This window comes from Canis lupus, chromosome 5, assembly GCF_048164855.1.
Source record: "Canis lupus baileyi chromosome 5, mCanLup2.hap1, whole genome shotgun sequence".
NCBI lineage: Eukaryota > Metazoa > Chordata > Mammalia > Carnivora > Canidae > Canis > Canis lupus.
The window spans coordinates 19,641,623-19,664,586 of NC_132842.1; the positions used below are offsets into that span (position 1 = coordinate 19,641,623).

The window sequence follows — 22,964 nt, forward strand, 5'->3', positions numbered from 1 at the left end:
GACTGGAACTTCTCTACCATGCAGTAATGAAGAGCTAAACCAACATACCAATGATGTAGAGCAGAAAGATGGAAAGAACCCCAGTTATTAGTTATTAGTTACCCCCTAATCCCTGATCCATAGCTACCACTGCTTGCAATGCTGCACCAACTGCCTTTGTGACCTCCATGCCTCTAGCCTCATTATCCTATGAACCTCAACCCCCAGGAACTCCTGATCCTGCATTTACATGCTCCACTCATTCCCATCTTCCTTCTTAGCTTTTCTTATCTTCCATTACCCTGGCTTACACCCTACGCTCTACTTCAGAAAACCTGTACAGAACAAGTATGTTTCCACTACAAAAGACATATGAAAAGCTCTCTCACACTCTCTTTATCACACCGTGTTTAATCCTCTTCATTTTTCAAGTCCTAGAAATTGTAACAACACAGTATGTGTGTTTTGATTACATTTTTGTGAGATAAACTTTATATTTTTCACATACGAAGAACAAGTCTACAAATAAATTCAACAAAAAATTGTTTTTTCCTGGATGATGAGATTACAGATTTTGCTTTTATTGTTTTTGCTTGTCTTTATGTTCTCAAAACAAATGAACAAACAAAAACCACTTGAGCAATAATTTTTACACAAAATTCATGTCTCATCCAGAAATTTTTCTAAGCAAACCTTGCCTCATTCCATTCTGCTTGAATTTCTTCACTAAGTTTTTAGCCTTCGTGAATGTAATGAAGATTCAAACAATTTCTCCACAGAAAATCACCAACCCATCACCTAAATGTATCTGCCCTACACAGAGCTAACCCAATTAGTTATTGTAAAGGCACCATTGTGATCAGATAATTTTTCTGCTCTAACCTTTTCTTGCTGCCTATCTGACAAAGTCCAATTTAAATGGGGCATTTAAATTTCTCTAAATTCTGCATCAACCTTTCAAAGTTTACTCCTACTTCCTTTCTGTATAAAAGCCTTGTTATATCCAAAGTCATGTACTCCTGCCCAGCCCTACCTGGTGTCTTTTTCCTGAAGACTTTATTCACCTTGCCCAGTTAGCATGGCCTTCCCCACCCCGCACACCCGATCATTGTTTTAAACCTCTTGAGAGATCACTCTATCCCACAGTAAGCTTCTTTCCTCCTAACTACTACAGGGCTTTATAACTGATCCCGCCATCACGCCCTTGCATTTCTCACCATCTTCTTTCCCGTGGAAGACTTGTAGTCTAACAAAAGTGTGGGCTTCTTTAAGACAAGAACAAAATCTTTTGTTTCTTCATGTTTTTCCTCAATGCCTAGTGCGGTGTTTAACACTGATGGGTTGACTGTCCAATGATACAAGATTAAAAGTACTAAAATAAAGAAACAATTATCTGTCTCTTAGGTTAATATATGAGAGCAGCGAGCACAGTGGCACACAGTAAGTGCTCTACAAGTAGTAACTCAATCATGATAATTTCTATCTTTAGAAGTAGTAGTAGCTGGGCATCTGTGTGGCTCAGTGGTTGAGCGTCTGCCTTCGGCTCAGGTCCTGATCCTGGGGTCCTAGCATTGAGTCCCACGTCGGGCTCCCCACAGGAAGCCTGCTTCGCCTTCTGCCTATGTCTCTGCCTATTTCTGTGTCTCTCATGAATAAATAAATAAGAATCTTTTTTTAAAAAAAAAAGTAGCAGTAGCTGCCAGACGTAAACCCCTAATGATACAAGCTTCAAGAGTTTAGAGGCAGTTGATACAGCTAAAATTGATAACTCTGGGTTCAAGTGTACATACTGACTGCAACATAGGCCCAGATTGGAGCTGGCTTTCCCATCCATTGAGGCCGCCACCACCTACCCCACAAGCTGAAGAGTCCATAACTGAATTTACACCCCTTCCCTCGAGGTTGGCTCAATCTAAAACACTTAAGATCCGCAAGAATGAACCAGATCAAGGAGAACTCTGGTAGATTTTTCACAGATTAATCACTAATATGATGACTCTAAGTAGGCTGACGGTGCATGGAGAGGTGACCTGAAACTGATATTTACATCTTCATAGGAAAGACTGCTCCTTCTTCCACCAGGGTAACCTTTCCCCCAGTTTGTAAAATGAACTCCTCGCCCATCCGTCCAAAGGAATGTGTGCTCTGAATTCACATCATTCAGCCCAATCCAGGCATTAAAAGTGGAGTCCTTCATATGATAGGTAAGAAATGCTGAAAGAAAGTTCCACAGGGTAATTTTAAACTTTGGTGGGGGAGGGGAGGAAGATACTCAAACTACGGAAAATATTCAAAATACGTAATTTTAAAACATTGAGTACATGATTCATGTCTTTATTATGATTTCAAAGCACTTACCATGAAAACAAACACATTCTAACCTAACATCACGTTATCACTTCACTTTGTACTTTGGAAAGTTTCGTATAATAAAAGTCTGGGTATTTATCCGGGCCGCTGCAGATAGTTGTGCAGGCCGTGCCCTGCCCAAGGGCAGTGGGGAACTGGGACAGGGTGGCTGAAATCCATCCCAGGCCCTGTGCTCCATTTCATACAGCCCAATCTGGGTTGTGGCTGCCTGCCATCCTGCAGGAAGAGGCACTGTTTCTAATTCATACGCAGTCATCCCATGAGTTTGCAGGTGTCCTGATTCTTTAAATAAGACAATCTGATTATAATAATGAGGGGGCAAACAGGGTGCTTCATCCAGAAAACTTCTAAAAATGAAACCTACTTGTCAAAACAAGAAGCATTAGGCTGTCACATTATCACTACTTTGGATTTCCAAACCAAAAGAGCCACCCAATTAGAACTTCTCCCGGGGAGCAACTGTCAGGGGTTGGTGGCCGTCCACCAGGTGTGCTTGGACCAAGGGGGCATCATGATGCTAAGCACTCCCCTCAGTAGGAGAGAAGATTTGGAAAAATGCACAGAATGTAGAACAAGTGTGGCCTCTTGCTTCCTTGCCAGTTCTGCACAGAGAGGTTGGTGGCAAATATTCAGATGCTGTAAGGGGCTTAAGTGAAGACATGCCCCATCCCCTGTCCATTTGCCCTTCTGCACGCCTCCCACACCACACGCTGCCTTCCATGGCTAGTGACCTCATCTGCCAGCAGCCACGGACACCTAGGTGAATGAACATCAACTCTACAGAATATTTTCCAAACATGCTTAAATCCGACTCCCAAATGCAAATAGGATACTGAATGACTAAGCATTTGGGTTATTAAAAAGAAAATGCAAAATAGAAAGAAGCCTGAAGAGATACAATTATCTGTTTATTCATGAACAAACATTCCACAGAAGGGTCACTGTTACGTGTTTATTCTCCTGCCAGACTAGCAGACGCAGTGACCACTGTGCTCAGGGATTTGCTTATTTCTCAATCAAAGGTGAAAAAAATAAATAAATAAAAATTAAAATTAAAAAAACAAATTCTTTCAACATTTTTTAGAGCGAGAAGAACACAGCTAGATATTTATTTTGGTTTTGTTTTATTTCCTAAATAAGATCAGAACTTTCCCCATCCCCAACTTGAGATGAATGTGGAAAAGCACTACCTGCCAGGATTTCAGCACTGACTTTGTTTCTGCCAACAACCACAATAAGAATTCAACAACGTGTGTCTGTTTTGCCAGGAATAATGTTATTTTATCTGAAAATTGTTTCCTTCTGCACATCTCTATTACCCAGGTTCTAATTTTGTGATGCCAGGAATCAGCACTTTGTGGTTAAGAGAAGAAATCAATTATTATGTTTCTCTGCTGGGTAGCTAGGTCCAAAATGTGGTAGGCCAGTTAGAGAAATATGAATATTATATTCTTAAAACGTTTCTATTGTGTGCTATGGTTTGACCCTTCTCTTTCAATGTCTGGCAAGCTGCTGAACTTGACAAAGGCTCTCAGTGAAACTTTGTTTGATTTATTGTATCATGTGTTCCAAGAGAGCACATGGCGGCATTTACAGAGTAAACATTTGAGACAGTGCCACAGAGGGTTTTCCTGTGTCTTTCTTCTTTTGTATATTTTGTACCATGTTTTCTAGTAAATGATTCTGGAAGTCAAAGAATCTCAGAACCAAAAGGGAACTTAGAAATTATGCAGTTCCTCAGCTCCCCCTTAACATCTCACATAAACTCATTCGTACAAACACTCGTTGTAGATCTTTCGTGCTTTGTACCAGTCAGCATGTGTGACTCTATGACATCCCGTTGAGAACTTCCCAGTGTAAGCATTTCACAGCCCCGTAGAGAGCTCACAGAACAACTTATTTAATCAGTTCTAATTGTTAGAATGGCTTCCCAATTTTGAGCCTAAACCTATTTCTTTGCAACTGCCATCCATTGCTTCCTTCTGGAACTATACAGGTTTACATCTTCTCTTTTCAAAGCCCACAGCCTCTCTTTCTGGGGCTGTGAAAGCTGAGGTTCCTTCAAACAAGCCTCACTCAATGCCTGCTGTGGCTTCCAAAACTTCCATGAATTTAGTTACTTCATCTGGCTGGTCTGTAGGTGGGCAGCATCCTTCTTAAAATGACAGGTCAATAATATACTGTAAAATCTATTTCAGGTAAGGTGGCCATGAAAAGACCATTGCCAAATTGGTCAACTATCTTTCTCTTGACAGTATAATAAATTTTCCAATCTGTTCTATAGATATGGTGAGTTTTCTCCTTCAATATTTTCTTCAAAGCTCTGGTTTATCCTTACATTTTATGGGGGGGGTGTCTCCATTTGCTCAAAGTTCATATTTAAAAATTAGTTTTATTGCATTTTAAGGTATGTGATCAACCAGTTAGAGGCACAATAAATGGAAAACAAACAATTTTTCCGTTTTACTTCTAGAACTACTCTACTTCTTTGACTGCTTGTAGGGTGAGGATAACCTGCTTCACACAGTTGTCCTAACAATGAAAAGGGACTTTTTCAATCGGAGAAGGATAAACATTATATGTTCTCATTCATTTGGGGAATATAAATAATAGTGAAAGGGAATAGAAGGGAAGGGAGAAGAAATGGGTAGGAAATATCAGAAAGGGAGACAGAACATAAAGACTCCTAACTCTGGGAAATGAACTAGGGGTGGTGGAAGGGGAGGAGGGCGGGTGGTGGGGGTGAATGGGTGACAGGCACTGAGGGGGGCACGGGATGAGCACTGGGTGTTATTCTGTATGTTGGCAAATTGAACACCAATAAAAAATAAATTTATTATTAAAAAATAAAAATAAAAAAAAATAAAAGAGATACCACCTCACACCAGAGAGAGTGGTGAAAATTAACAAGACAGGAAACAACAAATTTTGGAGAGGATGTGGAGAAAGGGGAACCCTCCTGCACTCTTGGTGGGAATGTGAACTGGTGCAGCCACTCTGGAAAACTGTGTGGAGGTTCCTCAAAGAGTTAAAAATAGAGCTACCCTATGACTGAGCAATTGCACTACTGGGGATTCAACCAAAAGATACAGATGCAGTGAAAGGGCAGGACACCTGCACCCTGATGTTTATAGCAGCAATGTCCTCAATAGCCAAACTGTGGAAGGAGCCTCGGTGTCCATAGAAATATGGAAAAAGAAGCTGTGGTCTATGTATACAATGGAATATTACTCAGCCATCAGAAATGACACCCACCATTGGGTTCAATGTGGATGAAACTGGAGGGTATTATGCTGAGTGAAGCAAGTCAATCAGAGAAGGACAAACATTATATGGTCGCATTCATATGAGGAATATAAATAATAGTGAAAGGGAATAAAGGGCAAAGGAGACAAAATGAGTGGGAAATATCAGTGAGGGAGACAGAACATGAGAGACTCCTAACTCTGGGAAACGAACAAGGGGTAGTGGAAAGGGAGGTGGGTGGGGGGTTGGGGTGACTGGGTGACGGGCATTGAGGGGGGCACTTGATGGGATGAGCACGCACTGGATGTTATGCTATGTTGGCAAATCAAACTCCAATAAAAAATATGCAAAATAGAAAAAAAAAAAAAAAGGGACTTTTGTGTTAAATGCCCAGCACAGTGCCTACAACTGAATAAAATAGTTCTCCACGTGTGTTTGGGTTTTCTTCCCTGCCTAATGTTTACTCTGGAAAACCAAAATATCATTTACTATCAGCAGGAGAAAAGAATTACATATTTAAGGGCATCACTGATTATACAATGGTTGCATACCTTGTTCTTTCTCATTGTGGATTGATACCAGATTTCCCCCAAATCCTATGCAAGCTTTTCGCGCCTCTTGCCAATTTTTTCTTTCTTCTTCAACAAATCCAAAGATTTTGAAACACTTGGATGAAAGAAAAAAAAAAAGGAACTAAGTAAAGATAATAGTGTTTGCTTTAAAGAAATTAAAATTCTTCATGAAGATTATAGCTAAATATAATTTTTTTTCCAACCAAACAGAGATCCAAAAGGCTAAGTTAGTTTTATCACCCACAAACTTCCTTTGCAAAGTTGTTTTCTTCCTCAGAACAAAGGACACATCCATTTGGAGAGTATCTTCAAGTATACTCTCAATTTCCATAGAGAACTTGAAATAGCAACCTCTATCCTTGCCTAAAATTTTCTAAAGTCACTAGAGAAGCAAAAGTTACCACCATACTGAAAGATTCGCATTGTCAATCCACACACTGATCAATGCCACAACTACAACTAATTTTTTTAGTACCTTGTTATTGTAAAAATGCCAGCCCTCCTTACAACCTCCTGGGACAGAAGGCACTGTAGGAACAACTGTGGCATTGATGCTGCTGTTGTGTCTCTGGCAAATGAAGGCATTTGGATAACCACAATTAATGTCATTCCAAAACCCTGGCAAAGAACAAAATAGCTAAGTTAGACTTACATATTTGCATTTAAAAACACTCTTTTTTTAAAAAATGCATTTTTTTATAGATTTTATTTATTTATTCATGAGAGACACAGAGAGAGAGGCAGAGATACAGGCAGAGGAAGAGGCAGGCTCCCTGTGGGGAGCCCAATGTGGGACTCAATCCCAGGACTCTGAGATCACAACCTGAGCCAAAGGCAGATGCTCAACCACTGAGCCACCCAGGTGCCCCAGTGCATTTATGTTTTATAAGGAGTCTCAGAAAATGGATTAGACTACAACCATCATTTTTACACAAGTAACTAGAAAGATCCATGCCATATTCTTTTGTTCTTTCACTTAAACTGATAATAGTTCAACTTTATAGATAGCTTCCTATGAGCCCAGAATAAACTTAGTGTTGCAGATGTATTATCTATATCACTATTAAGAACTAATAATAGTAATCTAATAATATCTAAACTTATATATACGAAGCATTTGTTTAGTGTTTTAGATATATTACATCTTTAATCTTCTCAACAATAGGTAAATTCTATCATTATTCTCATTTTACAGATAAAGATGTGGAGAGAGAGAAGGGAGATAGATAAACATTCTGGATATTTTGCTCAAATCAAAACATAAAGAAATGTTTCATAAAATGAGAAACGACACAATTGTGTCATGTATTAGAGCAAATGTTAAGCATCCATTCTCACAAACAGTTAACACTGCTGAAATTAAACTTCTTTATTTTCTCTGCTTTTCTTGCCTGATTTAAGTGCACGACTTGCTACTTTTAGCCTAGGGATGTAGCAGATGACACATCATACGACAAGGCAAATTCACGAAGATTTTTATATTGTCTACCTGAATTTGAATACATGGTCACGCAGTTTTCATCGTCATTTGCAAAATTAGGTTCACCTGTGGCCCAAGCCACGTAATCTACTTTGCTTCCATCCATCCAACTGGAAAAGAAAATTCAGGCATTTAGCAGTAATAATACAAACATTAGGATAACTGGCTGCAGTTTGGTGTGGGAAACAGATTAGTCAATGAAGATGAAGAGAGTATGGAATTTTAAGCAAACAGAAGAGAGGAGTCTACAGAGACTAGCAGGAAAAAGCCCAAGAAGTTGCTGCTTCCCGTGGCACTGGGCTCCTCTGCAGCAACCTGATGCCTTGGCTAGTCTGTCTTCTTTTCCTTCCCTGGAAGAAGCTACCTTTAGTCTTGAAGTGAGAGAGATAATGGAGATCCCAGTTTCTCTGGAAGTGGGTCAGAAGCAAACAGCCTCTCACAGTACTTATTAGACATGATTCCTACAAAACAAAACCACCCATAGAGAGAGACCAAGAATTCAGAGTTTCTCATTAAGCCCATACTCTGATTTTTATGTTTATTCTAGGTTTCTCCTAAGGTATGTGGGTCAATACTTATTTTCATAAATTATAGAAATTCAGAGACTGTTAGCTGGAAAGAGAGCAAGAGATCATCAAATTCAACCCTCTTATTTTAGAGATGATTAAAATGGGTGCTTGTCCAAAGAAGCATCAAACATTTCTGATCTTTAAAAATAATGAGTGTGAGTTTTGTTCTCTATTGCTCAAAAATGGCAATTAATGGTCAAGCGGAACATATGTGGCTAAAACATCCGTGCCTGAGCCAGGAAGACATATCTGCTCTTCAAGCTTAGGAGAACATTGTATTAATGAACAAGGAAAGAAACCCCAAAAATGTACTAATTTCCTCCCTCCCACAGCTTTTCCTGGCCCCTGTATCTAATGGAAAACAGTACAGTCATTCCTTTGAAGGGAAAGCATTTCGTGCAGTTGAAAGGGGATTTCAAAGTAGTGCTGTGAAAGCAGTAAGTGGGGCATCTTAAAGGCCCCTTTAATCCTGTGCACCAAGGATGGTCTAAATGGGAATCATAATTTTTAAAATAAGTTCAGTATTCATATATGTATAATATATCTTCTTCGTAGATCATTGGCTAACATGTGACAAAACCCTAAAACAAAGACAGGTGGAGTTTTGCAAGATTAAATCAGACTTTGAGTTATCTGTTTGAGAATTATGATGCTGAAAATATGAAACAGGATTTTTAAAAATTCCTTTTGTTTTTTTAAAGACGCATTTTAGATTGAGAATTCAGTAGGATTTTTAAAAATGTATTCAGCAAAACTAAAGTCTTAAAAATAACTCTTAGATATTTATCAGATTAGTCTCTGAAGCAAAGTTGTTTTATTTTGATGTACTTACATAAACTTTTTATCCAAGCTGATCATTAAGCCAATAAAATATGCTGGCTGTGCATCATTCCTGTTTACCTAAAGGATGGAAGTTTACATATAGTTCAATCCATACTTATATGATAGGAAAATTCTTTTTTTTAGAATATTTATTTATTTGTGAGAGAGAGGGCAAGTGGGGTGAGGGACAGATGGGGAGAGAAAGAGAATCTCAAGTAGACTTCATGCTGAGCACAGAGCTGGGGCTGACATGGGGCTGGATCTTAGGACCTCAAGATTATGACCGAAGCCAAAACTAAGGGTTGATGCTCAATCAACTGAACCACCCAGGCACCCCTATAATAAGAAAATTCTTAAACAAAATGTACTTATTAATGAGGCAGCCCATTTGGAACCTTTTCTAAGAACAGATTCATGCAGAGATTTTGTTGTAAAAGTTATGTTTTTCATAAAAATTAAAAGAAAAATATTGGGGTGCTTAGCTGGCTGAGTCAGAAGATCATGCAACTCTTTATCTTAGGATTGTCAGTTCAAGCCCCACATTGGGTGTAGAAACAAAGAAATAAGCTTTAAAAAAGAAAACTATGCACACTATATAAGAATGTGAAGTTATAAAACAAATACCTTAAATCATTCTCTATAATACCAAATGGCTACAGTAATTATTAGGTTGTTGGAAGATATTCTTGAAAACAAAGTAACCACATGGTATTTTGTTTCTGAAGAAAGACTTCATCCACATATATATTTGTGCAAATTAGGAAATATCCTCAAAATTTCAAACCAAAATATATCCACAAAGATGAAGGTAAGTCAGACTATACTCTAATCCCTTTGTCAGCAAATGAATTTTTATTTTTTCATTACGTTAACTTTATTTTTTTCTGCTCTCCCTCTTACCTCCCTTCTGATAAGCAACAAGGATGTCATGAAGATTTTTAAAAAGAAATACTAAGCCAAGTGCCTTTGGAAAAAAAAAACCCTATACTTTCTATGTTATGTGACAATTTCTGTACAACCAAGAAAGATTTTTTTAAAAGATTTACTTATTTATTCATTCATGATAGACAGAGAGAGAGAGAAAGAGAGAGAGGCAGAGACATAGGCAGAGGGAAAAACAGGCTTCATGCAGGGAGCCTGATGTGGGACTTGATCCCGGATCAAGGATCACTCCAGGATCACTCCCTGGGCTGAAGGCAGACGCTCAACTGCTGAGCCACCCAGGCATCCCAACCAAGAAAGATTTTTATGTGAATAATCAAGCTTTTTTTTTTTTTTAATAATCAAGCTTTTAACCAACAATTTGGTCGAAATAAGATAGGTTTTTAAATAATCAACCTACACTGTACACAAAGAGTCCAGGATTGATATATAACAACGAGTTAAGAATTATGATATTTGAAAATCAAATTAGTGAACTCAAAGCCATCATGTGTAGGTCTTCACAAAGCCTCGACTAAAAGCTTTCTGGGTTCTGTGACTCTGCATTGAATATTTAAGCAATCAGGTCACTTGTTTCTGTTACGGCCACCACTTGCCTGTCCTCCTCTGGCATTCACATCTTCCCCAACCTTAGAAAATTCAAATACAGCACATAACTTGAAATTGCACCATGGGGTACCAATAGTAGGCATTATCTTTGCTTATCACATCACTGTTTCATTCTTAAATTAATCAAATTCTTACATATTTCCATAGAAACTTCTTTTTACTTTCACTTTGAATAGAAACAAGATCGCCAAAGTTCTTCTTGCAAAATTCTCTGGCTTTGTCCATGGTTTCCTTCTCTTTGCTAAAATAATACTGGTAGTCTTTGTAAATAACCCACCCATCTTCAGTGACTGGCGGATCTGAAAAATTAATGAAAAAGGGTGATGAATTTTACTTAGACAAATTCAAGAATCTGGTATGTGTGGTTCACAAAAGTGAAAAGGACAGAGTCGCTTTATCAGAGGTATCTGAAACTCTGAGAACCCAAATAAGCAAGATATTTAAGCCAAATACAGACTGCATTGCCTAAGGCCAGATATCCACCTTGCATCAACTCTGGAACTTTTTCTTCTCAATTAAGTTCCATGTATCATCATTGGGTAAAGGAACTCTTAGCGTTATTTTTATCAATAGGATCACAGAGCTGGCAGGAGTTACATACCTGCACCCATGATGTTCTGAGTTCAAGAAGTGGAAGCTGGGAGAAATCAGCTTTCATCTCAATATAACAAAGAGCCTGTAACAGATGGACTTGGGTGCTTCAGTGTATACCTGGAGAATCAAGGAATTCACATACCAGGAGGCCTCCTAAGCCTTCTTCCAAACCATGGTATTCTACAATTCTGTGCTATTGTAGGCTGAATAAGAGTCCCCAAAGATATCCATGTCCTAATCTCTGGAATCCATAAATGTTACCTTATGTAGAAAAAGATACTCTGTGCATGTGATTAATTTAAGGGTTTTGAGATGGGGGTGAGATTATCCTAGATTATCCAGCGGGCCCTAATATAATCACAAATATCCTTAAAGAGGGAGATCTGACTACAGAAGAAGAATAGAATGTGATAAATGAAGCAAGATGCTACAGTGCTGGTTTTGCAAGATGGAGAAGGGAGCCACCAACTAACAAGTGCAAGAAATGAAGTTCTAGAAGTTAATAAAGGCAAGGAATCAGATTCTCCCTTAGAGCCTCGGGAGGAAGCATGATCCTGCCAATTTTGACCCAGTGAAACAGAGTTCATATTTCTGAATAAGTGTGTGTTGCTTTAAGCCACGGGGTTTGTGGTAATTTGTTACAGGAACCATTGGAAACTAACACAGTACTAAAGAGGCGATCCAGCCCCTTGGATTTGATTCAAGTGGCCTTGAGATATTGTATTAAAACTCCTTGTGTTTGTGCATGTGAGCATCTAGAGGAAAAGGTCCAGACTTCCACAAGATTCTCAAAGATATTAAGAACTCTGCTCTTCCCAGGTTAAGTATGTCTCATAGAGAAAGGAAAGAGAAGAAAAAAAGGCTACCGATATGGAGTTCACAAAATATGAAAACACCTACTGTCTTGAGGAGCTGGCGTTGGCTCAGGTTTTGGTGTTTTTCCTGGAAAACAAAAGAAAATCAAATCATAAAGTATGCTGGAACTTCTGCAATCACATGTCCTTCTAATTTTACTATTTTCACTGGGTCAAAATAGCTAAAAATATAACTGCTCTCTCTGTCTCCTCCTCTTCCACTCCCTAATTCTCTTACCATGTCGTAGAGTTAGAGAATGAAGGACAGCAGAATTAGGTAAGTAACAGCCACCAGAAATTGGAAGACACTTTTCAGGGCCAACAAATAGTGTCATATAAAGAAAAAAAAGGAACACAAGTTTTGGATTCAGAAAGCCTAGGTTCAAATCCCAGACTAGGGCTTAAATTGCCTACCTTCAATTCTTTCAACTGCAAAAAGGAGTTAGTAGTATGTGTAGAGAGGTAGGGTAAAATATGTGTGCTATTGGTATGTAGAAGGTACTCAATAGATGATAATTAGCTGTGAAATTACTTAAAATTTTATTATTTGAAACCATTAAAGATGAACTATTTGTTTATAAAATGTTTTCTTCAAAAGAATCTCATTTTTATTAAATGTATATTTTACTAAAAGTTAAATAAACTTTCTGTCCAAGTAGTTAATGATGTATCTGGACTTTGTTGGAACCTGATAAAAGGACTCAGGTTACCCAGCTTGACTTAATGTATTTAACATCTGTTAAGAATAGAGCTACTAACAATACACAAAGAAACTAGTCATTGGGAGTTAGGAGACCTCTAAAGAAAAACTGGTCACCATTTATTCCTCCATTTGAAAAACTTTGAAAACACTAATCTATGCAGAAGTAGGGAAAATAAGCAGACAGACAGTGGGAGAGCAACAGGGTTGTGTCTCTATCTAAGCAGTGGCGTTGGGACAGTAGCCAAGGTCCCCAACAGCAGAGGGCAATGTGGTTCCACTTAACTGTTTACAAAGGAGGAAGATTATGTAAAGTGTGGTTCCAGGGAAGATCTGTTTATTCCTTTATCTGAACATAAGAACCTGGATCCTCTGACTTCAATGCCTGACTCGGATATGCGGAACTTTCTGAGTCCCAGATCATAACTGATAGCATGCAGTGATATTTTTTGACCACCAATAGCATGGTGGGTGTAGTAGTACCAAGCACCTCAAAATGGTGCTTGTGCTTTGTGCTGAACATTTATTTAAGAAATCAATATTTAGAATATTTGGGAAATTTTCACCTACTGGATGGCTGACATAGGTCAGGGGGTAAATATCCCCAAAAGAAATGGTATTTGCATTACACCCACTCCTACCCCTGTAGAATGTGAGCCAGAATCACAGCTCGTGGGAACTCTTTTAGAGGACGTGACTCTTGTCCAGGATTCCCGGGTGGCCTTTTGATCTCCTGTTCCTTTGGAACATTTATCTGTACTCAGTGACTTCATTCTTATCCTGTGAATTGATGGACCCTGCCAGTTCCCTTATTTTGTTATTTTGTTTGTTTGGTTCTTCTAATAAAGGGAAAATATTAGGATATCAGGAGGTTAGTTCTCCAATCTAGGATAAAATAAAGCACAGGTTATCATACCTTTTTGTATCTGGCATATCCAGTTGTTAAGATGTTCACAGTTAATATCATTCCAGGACATACCAGAGTCACCTTTCAACTCACCACAGTATTCAACATTTTGATAATTGTTAGGTTCTCCATAAGCCCAATTTTCATATGAAACCTATGTTAGAGACATTACATTGTAACCATTAATCATTTATATCAGGCCACTGCCTATCATTTATCCAAACAGGAAAAGAAAGGTATATTAACATTTTTTAAATCCTTTTACTTTTTTTTGCAGTACTTTGTTTTGAAAGCAAGGTTGATGAAAATGGGTAGGAAAGAAATAGCACCCATTACATAGAAAGTTTCAAAGTTTAATAGAATATGCTATTAATTATTATAAAATTTTCTGTGGTCTGGGGATCCCTGGGTGGCTCAGCAGTTTGGCACCTGCTTTTGGCCCAAGGGATGATCCTGGAGACCCGGGATCGAGTCCCACATCAGGCTCCCTGCATGGAGCCTGCTTCTCCCTCTGCTTGAGTCTCTGCCTCTCTCTCTCTCTCTCTCTCTCACGAATAAATGAATAAAATCTTTAAAAAAAATTTTTCTGTGGTCTTATTAATAAAATGGATCCAGGGCTGCAAAAGTGGGATTTAGGGATCCCTGGGTGGTGCAGCGGTTTAGTGCCTGCCTTTGGCCCAGGGCGCGATCCTGGAGACCCGGGATTGAATCCCACATCGGGCTCCCGGTGCATGGAGCCTGCTTCTCCCTCTGCCTATGTCTCTGCCTCTCTCTCTCTCTGTGTGTGTGACTATCATAAATAAATAAAAAAAATTTTAAAAAGTGGGATTTATATATATAGGGAAAACTTAGCAAAAAAAGCCCCACTTCTCAGTATTGGGAATCCCTAAATCTGTCATATCCCTACTGCTTAAAGGATAGTATTTCACTGTGATGTTGGAAACTTTCTCTTTTTAGCTAGGCAGGATAGAGAAGTGCAATTAAAAAAAATTTAAAAAAAAAGAGAAGTACAATTAGTTCTTCTTATAAAAGAAAAGGACTTATGAAATACTCCTAACAAAGCTACCACACTTCACCTAAATTAACAGTGAAAATCAATGAAGGGGATGGGTTCAGGTTCCCTTTGCAGTTTTCAGTGTGGAATCAGAGCAAAGAGAGTTTTAGATGAAGCATTTTCCAAAAATATCAATATGAAATCCAAGTGCCAATGGAGCTATGAATTAAATCACTTTACTTCAGTGCCTTGAAAAATTGCTGATGGTTTATAAGAGGAGGTAGAACTGAAATTACACAAAATCACTTCCTGGGATGACTGGAACACTAAATGCCGCCAGCATGTGTCCTAGCCTCTCACTTCTCCATTCCCGAGAATGGGGAAGGCTGACAAGGCCTAGTGGTTACTAATGGATTCTTGAAATTTGTTCCCAGATCTCCTGGTCTATAAAAGGCTGTAAACACTCAATTTTTCATATAAGTTTTTAATTTTAATTCCAGTATAATTAACATACAGGGTTATATTAGTTTCAGGTGTACAATGTAGTGATTCAACAATTCTACACATTACTCAGCACTCATCATGGTAAGTGTACTCTACATCTCCTTCACCTCTTTTACACATCTTCCCACCCTCCTCCCTCTGGTGACCACCAGTTTGTCCTCTATAGTCAAGAGTCTGTTTCTTGGTTTGTCTCTCTTTTTTTCCTTTACTCATTTGTTTTGTTTCTTAAATTCCACATATGACTGCAATCATACAGTATTGTATGACTGACTGGCTTATTTTACTGAACTTATACTAGCTAGCTCCATCTATGTTGTTGCAAATGGCAAATTTTCATTCCTTTCATGGCTGAATAATATTCCATTATATATAGTAATTTACACCCCACATCTTCTTTAGCCATTCATCTATCAACGGACACTTGGGCTGCTTCCATAGTTTAGCTATTGTAAATAATGCTGCAATAAACACAGGGGTGCATGTACCCTTTGAATTAGAGTTTCTATATTTTTGTTGTAAATACCCAGTAGTGCAATTACTAGATTATATGGAAATTCAATTTTAACTTTTTGAGGGACCTCCATACTGTTTTTCAGGGTGGCTATATTAGTTTGTATTCCCATCAATGGTGCACAAGGGTTTCTTTTTCTCTACATCCTCGCCAACACTTGTTTGAAACTCAATTTTTAAGAAGTTGAACTACTCGCACAAAATTTTGCATGATAGAATGAAAACATTATTTTATTTAAACTAGCAAAATGAGTTTTCTAATTTTTTTTCATCCAGTCCACTATGCTTATAACCTTGGGTGAACAGGAAAACTATATTAAGGCAGGAGCAGAATAAAGATCCAAAATAGCATTTACTTCTGCATAGAAAAATGTTTCTAGTTATTAATAATAATCTGTTTTATGAAAAACTTGGATTAAGCCATAGGATAGCATGAAAATAAATACATGATAAACTAAGAAAATGGTATATAATTAAATTACTCACAGGAGAACCATCACTCCAAGTAAAGCCCTCTGAAGGACTGCCATATGTCAATCCCAACCAAAACAGTTCATGGTAGCTTCCACTAGCCCTGTAATTTACAAGACACCAAGAGAGCTTATACTATTGGATAAAACAAGTCTAGTTACCTAGAAGAGCTAATCAAATTTAAACTACCTTCCAAACTTAAATTAGTATACAGGGAAAGAGATTCAATGAATAAATAAAAGCATTATGCAATTGCTGTGCAATTTGGTACACCTCATAAATATATTGAAAAGGAGCCGCCGATTGAGCATATTTAATTATAAAGCACTGAAAGATATTAATTTATTGATTTAATAACATGTATTGAGTGTCTGGTACTTTTATAGAGCAATTTGTCACAGGATTTATACCTACAAAATTAAAGCATTTGGAAGTGAAGCCAGATCAAAAAGGTCCTATGGATTTGGTATACAGTATAGGCACTCAAAGTAGCATTATGAGCCAAAACTTTCAGAAATATAAGAATTTTCTCAACATCATTAGCATCAGATAGGTAAAAGAAAGGAGTATTATATAAAAGACACTTACGTTATTAATCGCCATATTGCTTGCTGTTCTTCTTTATTATTGATACTAGCTAGATCACCACCCAGAGCTCTACAAAAATCTCGAGATTCAAACCATGTTTTCTTCTCATGTTTTCCTTTTGCAAATAGCTAAAGATGATATAGTTTCAAAAGTTATTTTTCACTTCATTGCTTACCAAATCAAGAGAATTAATTATTTACTTTTGATGAGATTTCACTTTAGAGAAATAAGACACCTCTATGGTGCAAAACAATGTAATTCTCTTGGTTGAAAATCAATTTAGAAGTAAGTATTTGGGTAACAAAATGTGCGAGATGATTTTGTTGAGAAAACCTTAAAAAATAAAAGCATGTTATGGCACAAGAGAAATTAGATTAAAATCTTAGAAGTTTCAGAAATATGGGAAAGCATACAGCTCACTGTAGAAGACAGGCTTAATTTGGTTAGGTGTAGAAAGCAGCACTGAGATGGGAAAGAAAGAAAAACTTTTGTCTCTCTCTCTCTCTCTTTTTTTTTTTTTGAGAGAGAGAGAGAAAGCTTGTGCAAGCAGGGGGAGTGGAGGAGCAGAGTGAGAGGAAGAAAGAGAATTTTAAGCAGACTCCACACTCAGCCTGGATCCTGACTCAAGGCTTGATCTCATGACCCTGATATCATGACCTAGTCCAAAATCAAGAGTCAGACACTTAACTGACTTAGCCACCCAGGTGCCCCCAAAAACTTTTGAGAGATAGCAACAAAACACAAATAAGGAAAACTTCAAAAACAACAAAAAATGTGCCATAGTTTGTTATCCTGTTTAGCTTAAACAATGAATAACCTGGCAGTATTCCAATACTCTGTAGCTGGTGTCCTTTACAATGGTCTTGTCTTTTTTTTTCTTATCATTGCCTGTTTTAACAACTTTTAAAGCACATGCCACAAAAGACATGTATTTGGTAAAGCATCTAAAAAGGTTATGAGCTGAACTAAATTTAATAGATCATATAAATTAGGGAATATCTCCTATTACCCAGAAGCCTACAGTGAAATGGAATCCCAGACTGGGAAATACCTGTCTGTATGCAAATATTGTAGGAGTCCATTGTATCCCCCAACTTTTCTAATTTTCATTCATTGTTTCTCATGAGTCATGGTCCCTACTATCATAGGCCTGTGGGAAATAGGATTTGCTCACAACTGACTATGGCTGCCCAGATGTCACCACATAACTCAAGGCAATCTTCACCCTGACCCTAACTTGAGCTATCTAGACAAAAAGTACCCTGAGCAACTTTCCACATCAATAACTCCCAAGATTCCTGTGAGCACCTCAACCTGCTCAACTGTGATATAAGATTTTGTTTTTTCTTAAAGATTTTACTTATTTATTCATGAGAGATACAGAGAGTGAGGCAGAGACACAAACAGAAGGAGAAGCAGGCTCCCTGCAGGGAGCCTAATGCAGGACTCAATCTCAGGACCCTGGGATCATGACCTGAGCTGAAGGCAGACGCTCAACCACTGAGCCACCCAGGCACCCTAAGATTTTCTTAAATAAATTTACTATCACCTAAATTTTATTAATAACTCCTATATCTTAATATGTACAAAGATGGTCCATATATTTCCAAACAAACCCTATCTAAGCACCTCTAAAGCCATATAATTTTCTAACGAAGCACATATTCTAATTTGTTGAATATCCATCTGGATAACATCTCTACCAGAACCCTTGTTCACTTCCCAGCTCTGAAGAATTCTACCACTTTTCTCAAAATCCTGCAACAAATCTCCACAGCCTACCACCCTCCAGTGAATGGCCATGTATAGGATGAAATTGGCCTTTGTGTACTTAATTCAAAAGTTTCCAGATGCCACAATAAACACCTGATTTGCTTTATGTTCATCTTCAATTAACTCATTTACAAAATCCTCTTCTATCTTGGCCCCAAATGGTCCCTTCTAGGCAAATTATGCATTTAGCCCAGACTGGACTGAACAGGTTAGCAGTCTCCATGGCTAGTAGTGGGAGTGGCTAATCCAACTAGTCATGCCTCATGAGTTCCAGAAGACTAACCAGCCTCATTCTGATACATGTTAGTAATTCAAGTTTTCCCTTAGCCTTGCCTAAGTGTGTACCAAGGCATGCCATGGTCATATGCCACTCAAGGGACTAAGTAAAAGAGGTCCTGAGAGTGGGACATTAGAGAATAGTATCATTAAGCAGTAGATAAACACTTTTCTGTATTTGACTAAGTCTAATTTTCTCAAGAAAGGATGAAAGAGTGAAAAAAAAAGACACAAATGCGTAATTCACTGAAGTTTTTATCTCATTCATTTTAGTCAACTTGACTCCCTAAGTAGAAAATGGATGGTGTGATCTTGGAATGGATAAAATGATAGCAGAATAACAAATTGTCATCGAAAGGGCACGGAATGCCTTCACATCCCATCAGGTGTAACAACCAGGCACTAAACCAGAAAAATGGACCATTACCTCTAAGATGTCCATTTGGCATTATCAGTGCACTTACCTAAAAGCTTGGGCTCTAAGAACAGGGGTAAATGAGATGCAGTGGGATCACATGAAGTGAAACAGAAATTTTCATTTGAGATGCAGACAAGTGAGAGCTCAGACTAGGGCAAGGAAGCCTGGGAGCAAGGAGACACAGAGGGGGGATCCCTGGGTGGCGCAGCGGTTTAGCGCCTGCCTTTGGACCAGGGCGTGATCCTGGAGACCCGGGATCGAATCCCACGTCAGGCTCCCGGCATGGAGCCTGCTTCTCCCTCTGCCTATGTTTCTGCCTCTCTCTCTCTCTCTCTCTCTGTGATGACTATCATAAATAAATAAAAAAAAAAAAAGGAGACACAGAGGGAGGGTGATGAAGGCAAAGCATGTGAAGAAAGCTTCTGTGAGTTGGGTTTGTTAGCTGAAATGCAATTGGTCATTGACATGCACTCAAGGAGAGCTTTTTTAAAAACTGAAGCCCAGCTCCCTTTCCAAATTAATAAAATTAGAATTTTCACGGGTAGAGCCTGAGCACTGTGGTTTTTGGTCCTGTTTGAATTCCTCACATGATTCTTTATTAGCTTAGCAATCGATACTCACCTTGAAACACAAGCTTGTTTTACTGTTGGTGCCCCAATCCTCTGGACATTTGGGTTCAGGGGTTGTTGTGGGCTCCGGCGGGCGAGTTACTCCTTCTGCCCAGTGTTTGCACACAAATTTAGCCTTTTCTTCACATCTCAAAACATCCCACAAGCCCCCTGCAAGTCCCGTTCTCATGGCAACGCATCCTGTTTTTCGGCCTGTATTAAATACATAACAGAATTCACTTAACAGGTGCTATTAACGGTAGACCACGCTCACAGAAGAGAGTGCAAACCTGAGTGTCAAACGACATGGTAAAGTCTGTATGTGAAGACAACATATAGGTGAGAAATCCAGCAGCATTTTGCAATTCATTTACACTATTTTGAACTGCTATTTACCTTTTATTTCTGTGGCCTAAATCCCTGAGCAGAACTTTGATATCATATGTCAAGGTTTTGATAACATTTTGTATTTCTAACGTCTGACAAGGTGCCCCGCATATAGATATTTAACGATACAATAATTTTGGTATGATGAAATTTACCATCATGGTAAAAATAGTGGTTTAAGGTGAGTTATTTAAGGGTTTTTTTAAGAACCCCTTTTTTTCCATAGGTCTCTCAAAACAGAAATTCTTCACACACTTCAAAATGAAATACAACTGAGAGAGAGATTTTAGTTATTCATAGATAATGTAACTATGTTGAATTGGTTTCCTCACCTTAAAAGGCAAATATCCCTACCTACCTTACAGAGTTATAATGAGGGCCAGCTTTAGTGGATAAAAAGGCACATAAAATAAAATAAAATCTGTTTTACAGTTGTGATTATTTCCAAATAGTAATTCATTAAGATGGAACATTGAAACCAGCAGGAGTCTTTGCTGCTAGAATGAGATAATCTTTTATTGCTATTCTTTTAATGGACTTCAAGCTTTTAGAGGTAACTCTCAAAGTTCTGGGGAGGCATATCTTTTCCAAAACATTTTCTTTAAGATCTCTCCTTCTCCATGGCTCTGATTTCATCCATTTTTATTTCCAGCACATTCCAGGATGAATCTCTCGAGGTCCCCTGCTGAATGAGCAACACCCGTGAAAATAAGGAGTTTGGCCTAGAGAGTAAGAATTACCACTCCTACTGATGTTTAAAAAAAAGTCTATACTTAGTTTTTAATATCCTGTCCAGTTAATAATTTAAAAATAAACTGGTTGTACTGCCTTTCAGAACATTCAACAATTAACCAAGAATCACACTATCCAAATTACTCATCTATTTTTTTGTCAATAATTTGTGAATACAAATTAGAAGAACTTTTGAAGATTGGGACTTATTAGGGACGCCTGGGTGGCTCAGTGGTTGAGTGTCTGCCTTCGGTTCAGGGTGTGATCCTGGGGTTGCAGGATGGAGTCCCACATGGGGCCCCCTGCAGGGAGCCTGCTTCTCCCTCTGACTCTCTGTGTCATGGATAAATGGATAAATAAATAAAATCTTTAAAAAAAGATTAGGACTTATTAGGCCAAATAGCAAATTCATGAACTTAAGCTAAGGGTCTTGCTTTAGCTTTTAGCCCAGACACAGTGAAACATTTGCTATAAAGGATGTGGAATTTCTGGGCGGTGTTACACTGAATAATGTCACATGCTATAGCAGTATATAAAGAAGGCAAACAATCTTTCAGAGGCTATTTCCAAAACTACTTCCCAGGGAAGGCAAATCAAAATTGATAGGGAGTCATGGCAGTATTAGTGCAAGTAGTACCGATCTGGGAATTACATAGGCTAGTCTAAATCCATGCTTGCAATATTTCTAGTCACATAAATTTTCTGAGTTCTAGTTTCCACATCTTTAAAATAAAGATACTTAAATTTACCTTGCAGGTTTCTTATAAGGATAAAATAAAATCCAGGATATATAAAAGGCTAAGGGCAGTACATACAAGACAGTAGAATAATGAGTCCCATGTAAGCACAATTCCTTGCCCCACCACTGAAGCACAAGAATAGTTCCATTCATCGCTGCACTGAAAAGTTTAAATCCCTTTAATATAATTTTAAGGTTACAGAAATAAGTTAACCATTTGGAACATCTGTGGCCATTTAGGATTTCCTAAATATTTTTCAAACAAGGTCATACCAGACAACCAGTAGTTTTTCCTTCCCTGTTTTTACACCACTGTAAACGAATTAGAAAATTAGAAAGAAACAGAGAATGAAATATAAAGTGCTGAAAGCATAATTAGTGCACACAGTCTATCTGGAAAGGCACATGGAAGGATAATAAGCTTTGCCCAATCGATTTGGAGGTTGAATGAAAACCGCAGCCCCAAGTACTGAACATACCTGGCATATCTGAATTCCAGTGGGTGAACAGAACCTTTTCCTCAATGGTCCACTGAAAGGTCCCTTTGTTTTGCACATCTGAAAGTCCTGTCCAAAAATATCTTTCAGGCCTCAATCCAACCAGACTAGTCAGAAAAGCTTGTTCATATCTTTAAAAAAAAAATTTAACTAAATTTTAGAAATGTGAATTTTTCTAATTAGCCACATGAAAAGTATCTCAATTGTATGTTTGAGTTAATGATTTAGTTGGTAATTCAAACATAGTGTGTCATGTTGATATGTCATTTAGATTATGCAAACTTGAGGTGCCTAAGTGGCTTGATCGGTTATGTGTCTGCCTTCCACTCAGGTCATGATCTCAGGGTCCTGGGATGGAGCCCCACAGCTGAATTTCTGCCCAGCAGGGAGCCTGCTTCTCCCTCTCCCTCTGCCTGCTGCTCTCCCTGTTTGTGCTCGTGCTCTCTCTCCCTCTGTCAAATAAATAAATAAATCTTTAAAAATAAATAAATAAATAAATTACACAAATTTCTAATAAGGAAATGAGGGAAAATACCATAGGGCTGAGTGAATAAAATCATTCATATATATACAAACCATTTATCCCTATTCCTCACCAGTCCCTATGCCCATCCTCAAAATGTAAGAGAATTCTGAAAACGCAAAGTAGTTCTTTAGCCTCTTTGAAATACATTGTTTAAAAAAAATTAGTTCTTTAGCTATAAAGAGTTCTATAGCCTCTTTGAAATACGTTGTTTAAAAAAATTAGTCCACTTTTCAAATATTTCAAATGCTCTACACAGTTCTTAGTTAAGTAAATCGTGAGGCTGTAACATTATCAAGG

At 38.1% G+C, this 22,964-nt stretch overlaps 1 protein-coding gene across 4 annotated transcripts in view; it reads right to left on the bottom strand.

The window, feature by feature from the left end:
• Positions 1-22,964, bottom strand: part of MRC1 (mannose receptor C-type 1) — a 95,353-nt gene that overhangs the window by 18,166 nt on the left and 54,223 nt on the right. For all 4 annotated transcript variants that reach the window (XM_072825650.1, XM_072825649.1, XM_072825648.1 and 1 more), the window contains 12 exons: positions 22,124-22,272; positions 19,800-19,999; positions 16,712-16,839; positions 16,139-16,226; positions 13,654-13,798; positions 12,084-12,125; positions 10,725-10,888; positions 9,049-9,116; positions 7,657-7,757; positions 6,643-6,785; positions 6,147-6,261; positions 2,027-2,193 (listed from right to left, as the gene is read on the bottom strand). In XM_072825650.1, the coding sequence (XP_072681751.1) occupies positions 2,027-2,193; positions 6,147-6,261; positions 6,643-6,785; positions 7,657-7,757; positions 9,049-9,116; positions 10,725-10,888; positions 12,084-12,125; positions 13,654-13,798; positions 16,139-16,226; positions 16,712-16,839; positions 19,800-19,999; positions 22,124-22,272 (1,510 nt within the window). The remainder of the gene's footprint in view (positions 1-2,026; positions 2,194-6,146; positions 6,262-6,642; positions 6,786-7,656; positions 7,758-9,048; positions 9,117-10,724; positions 10,889-12,083; positions 12,126-13,653; positions 13,799-16,138; positions 16,227-16,711; positions 16,840-19,799; positions 20,000-22,123; positions 22,273-22,964) is intronic.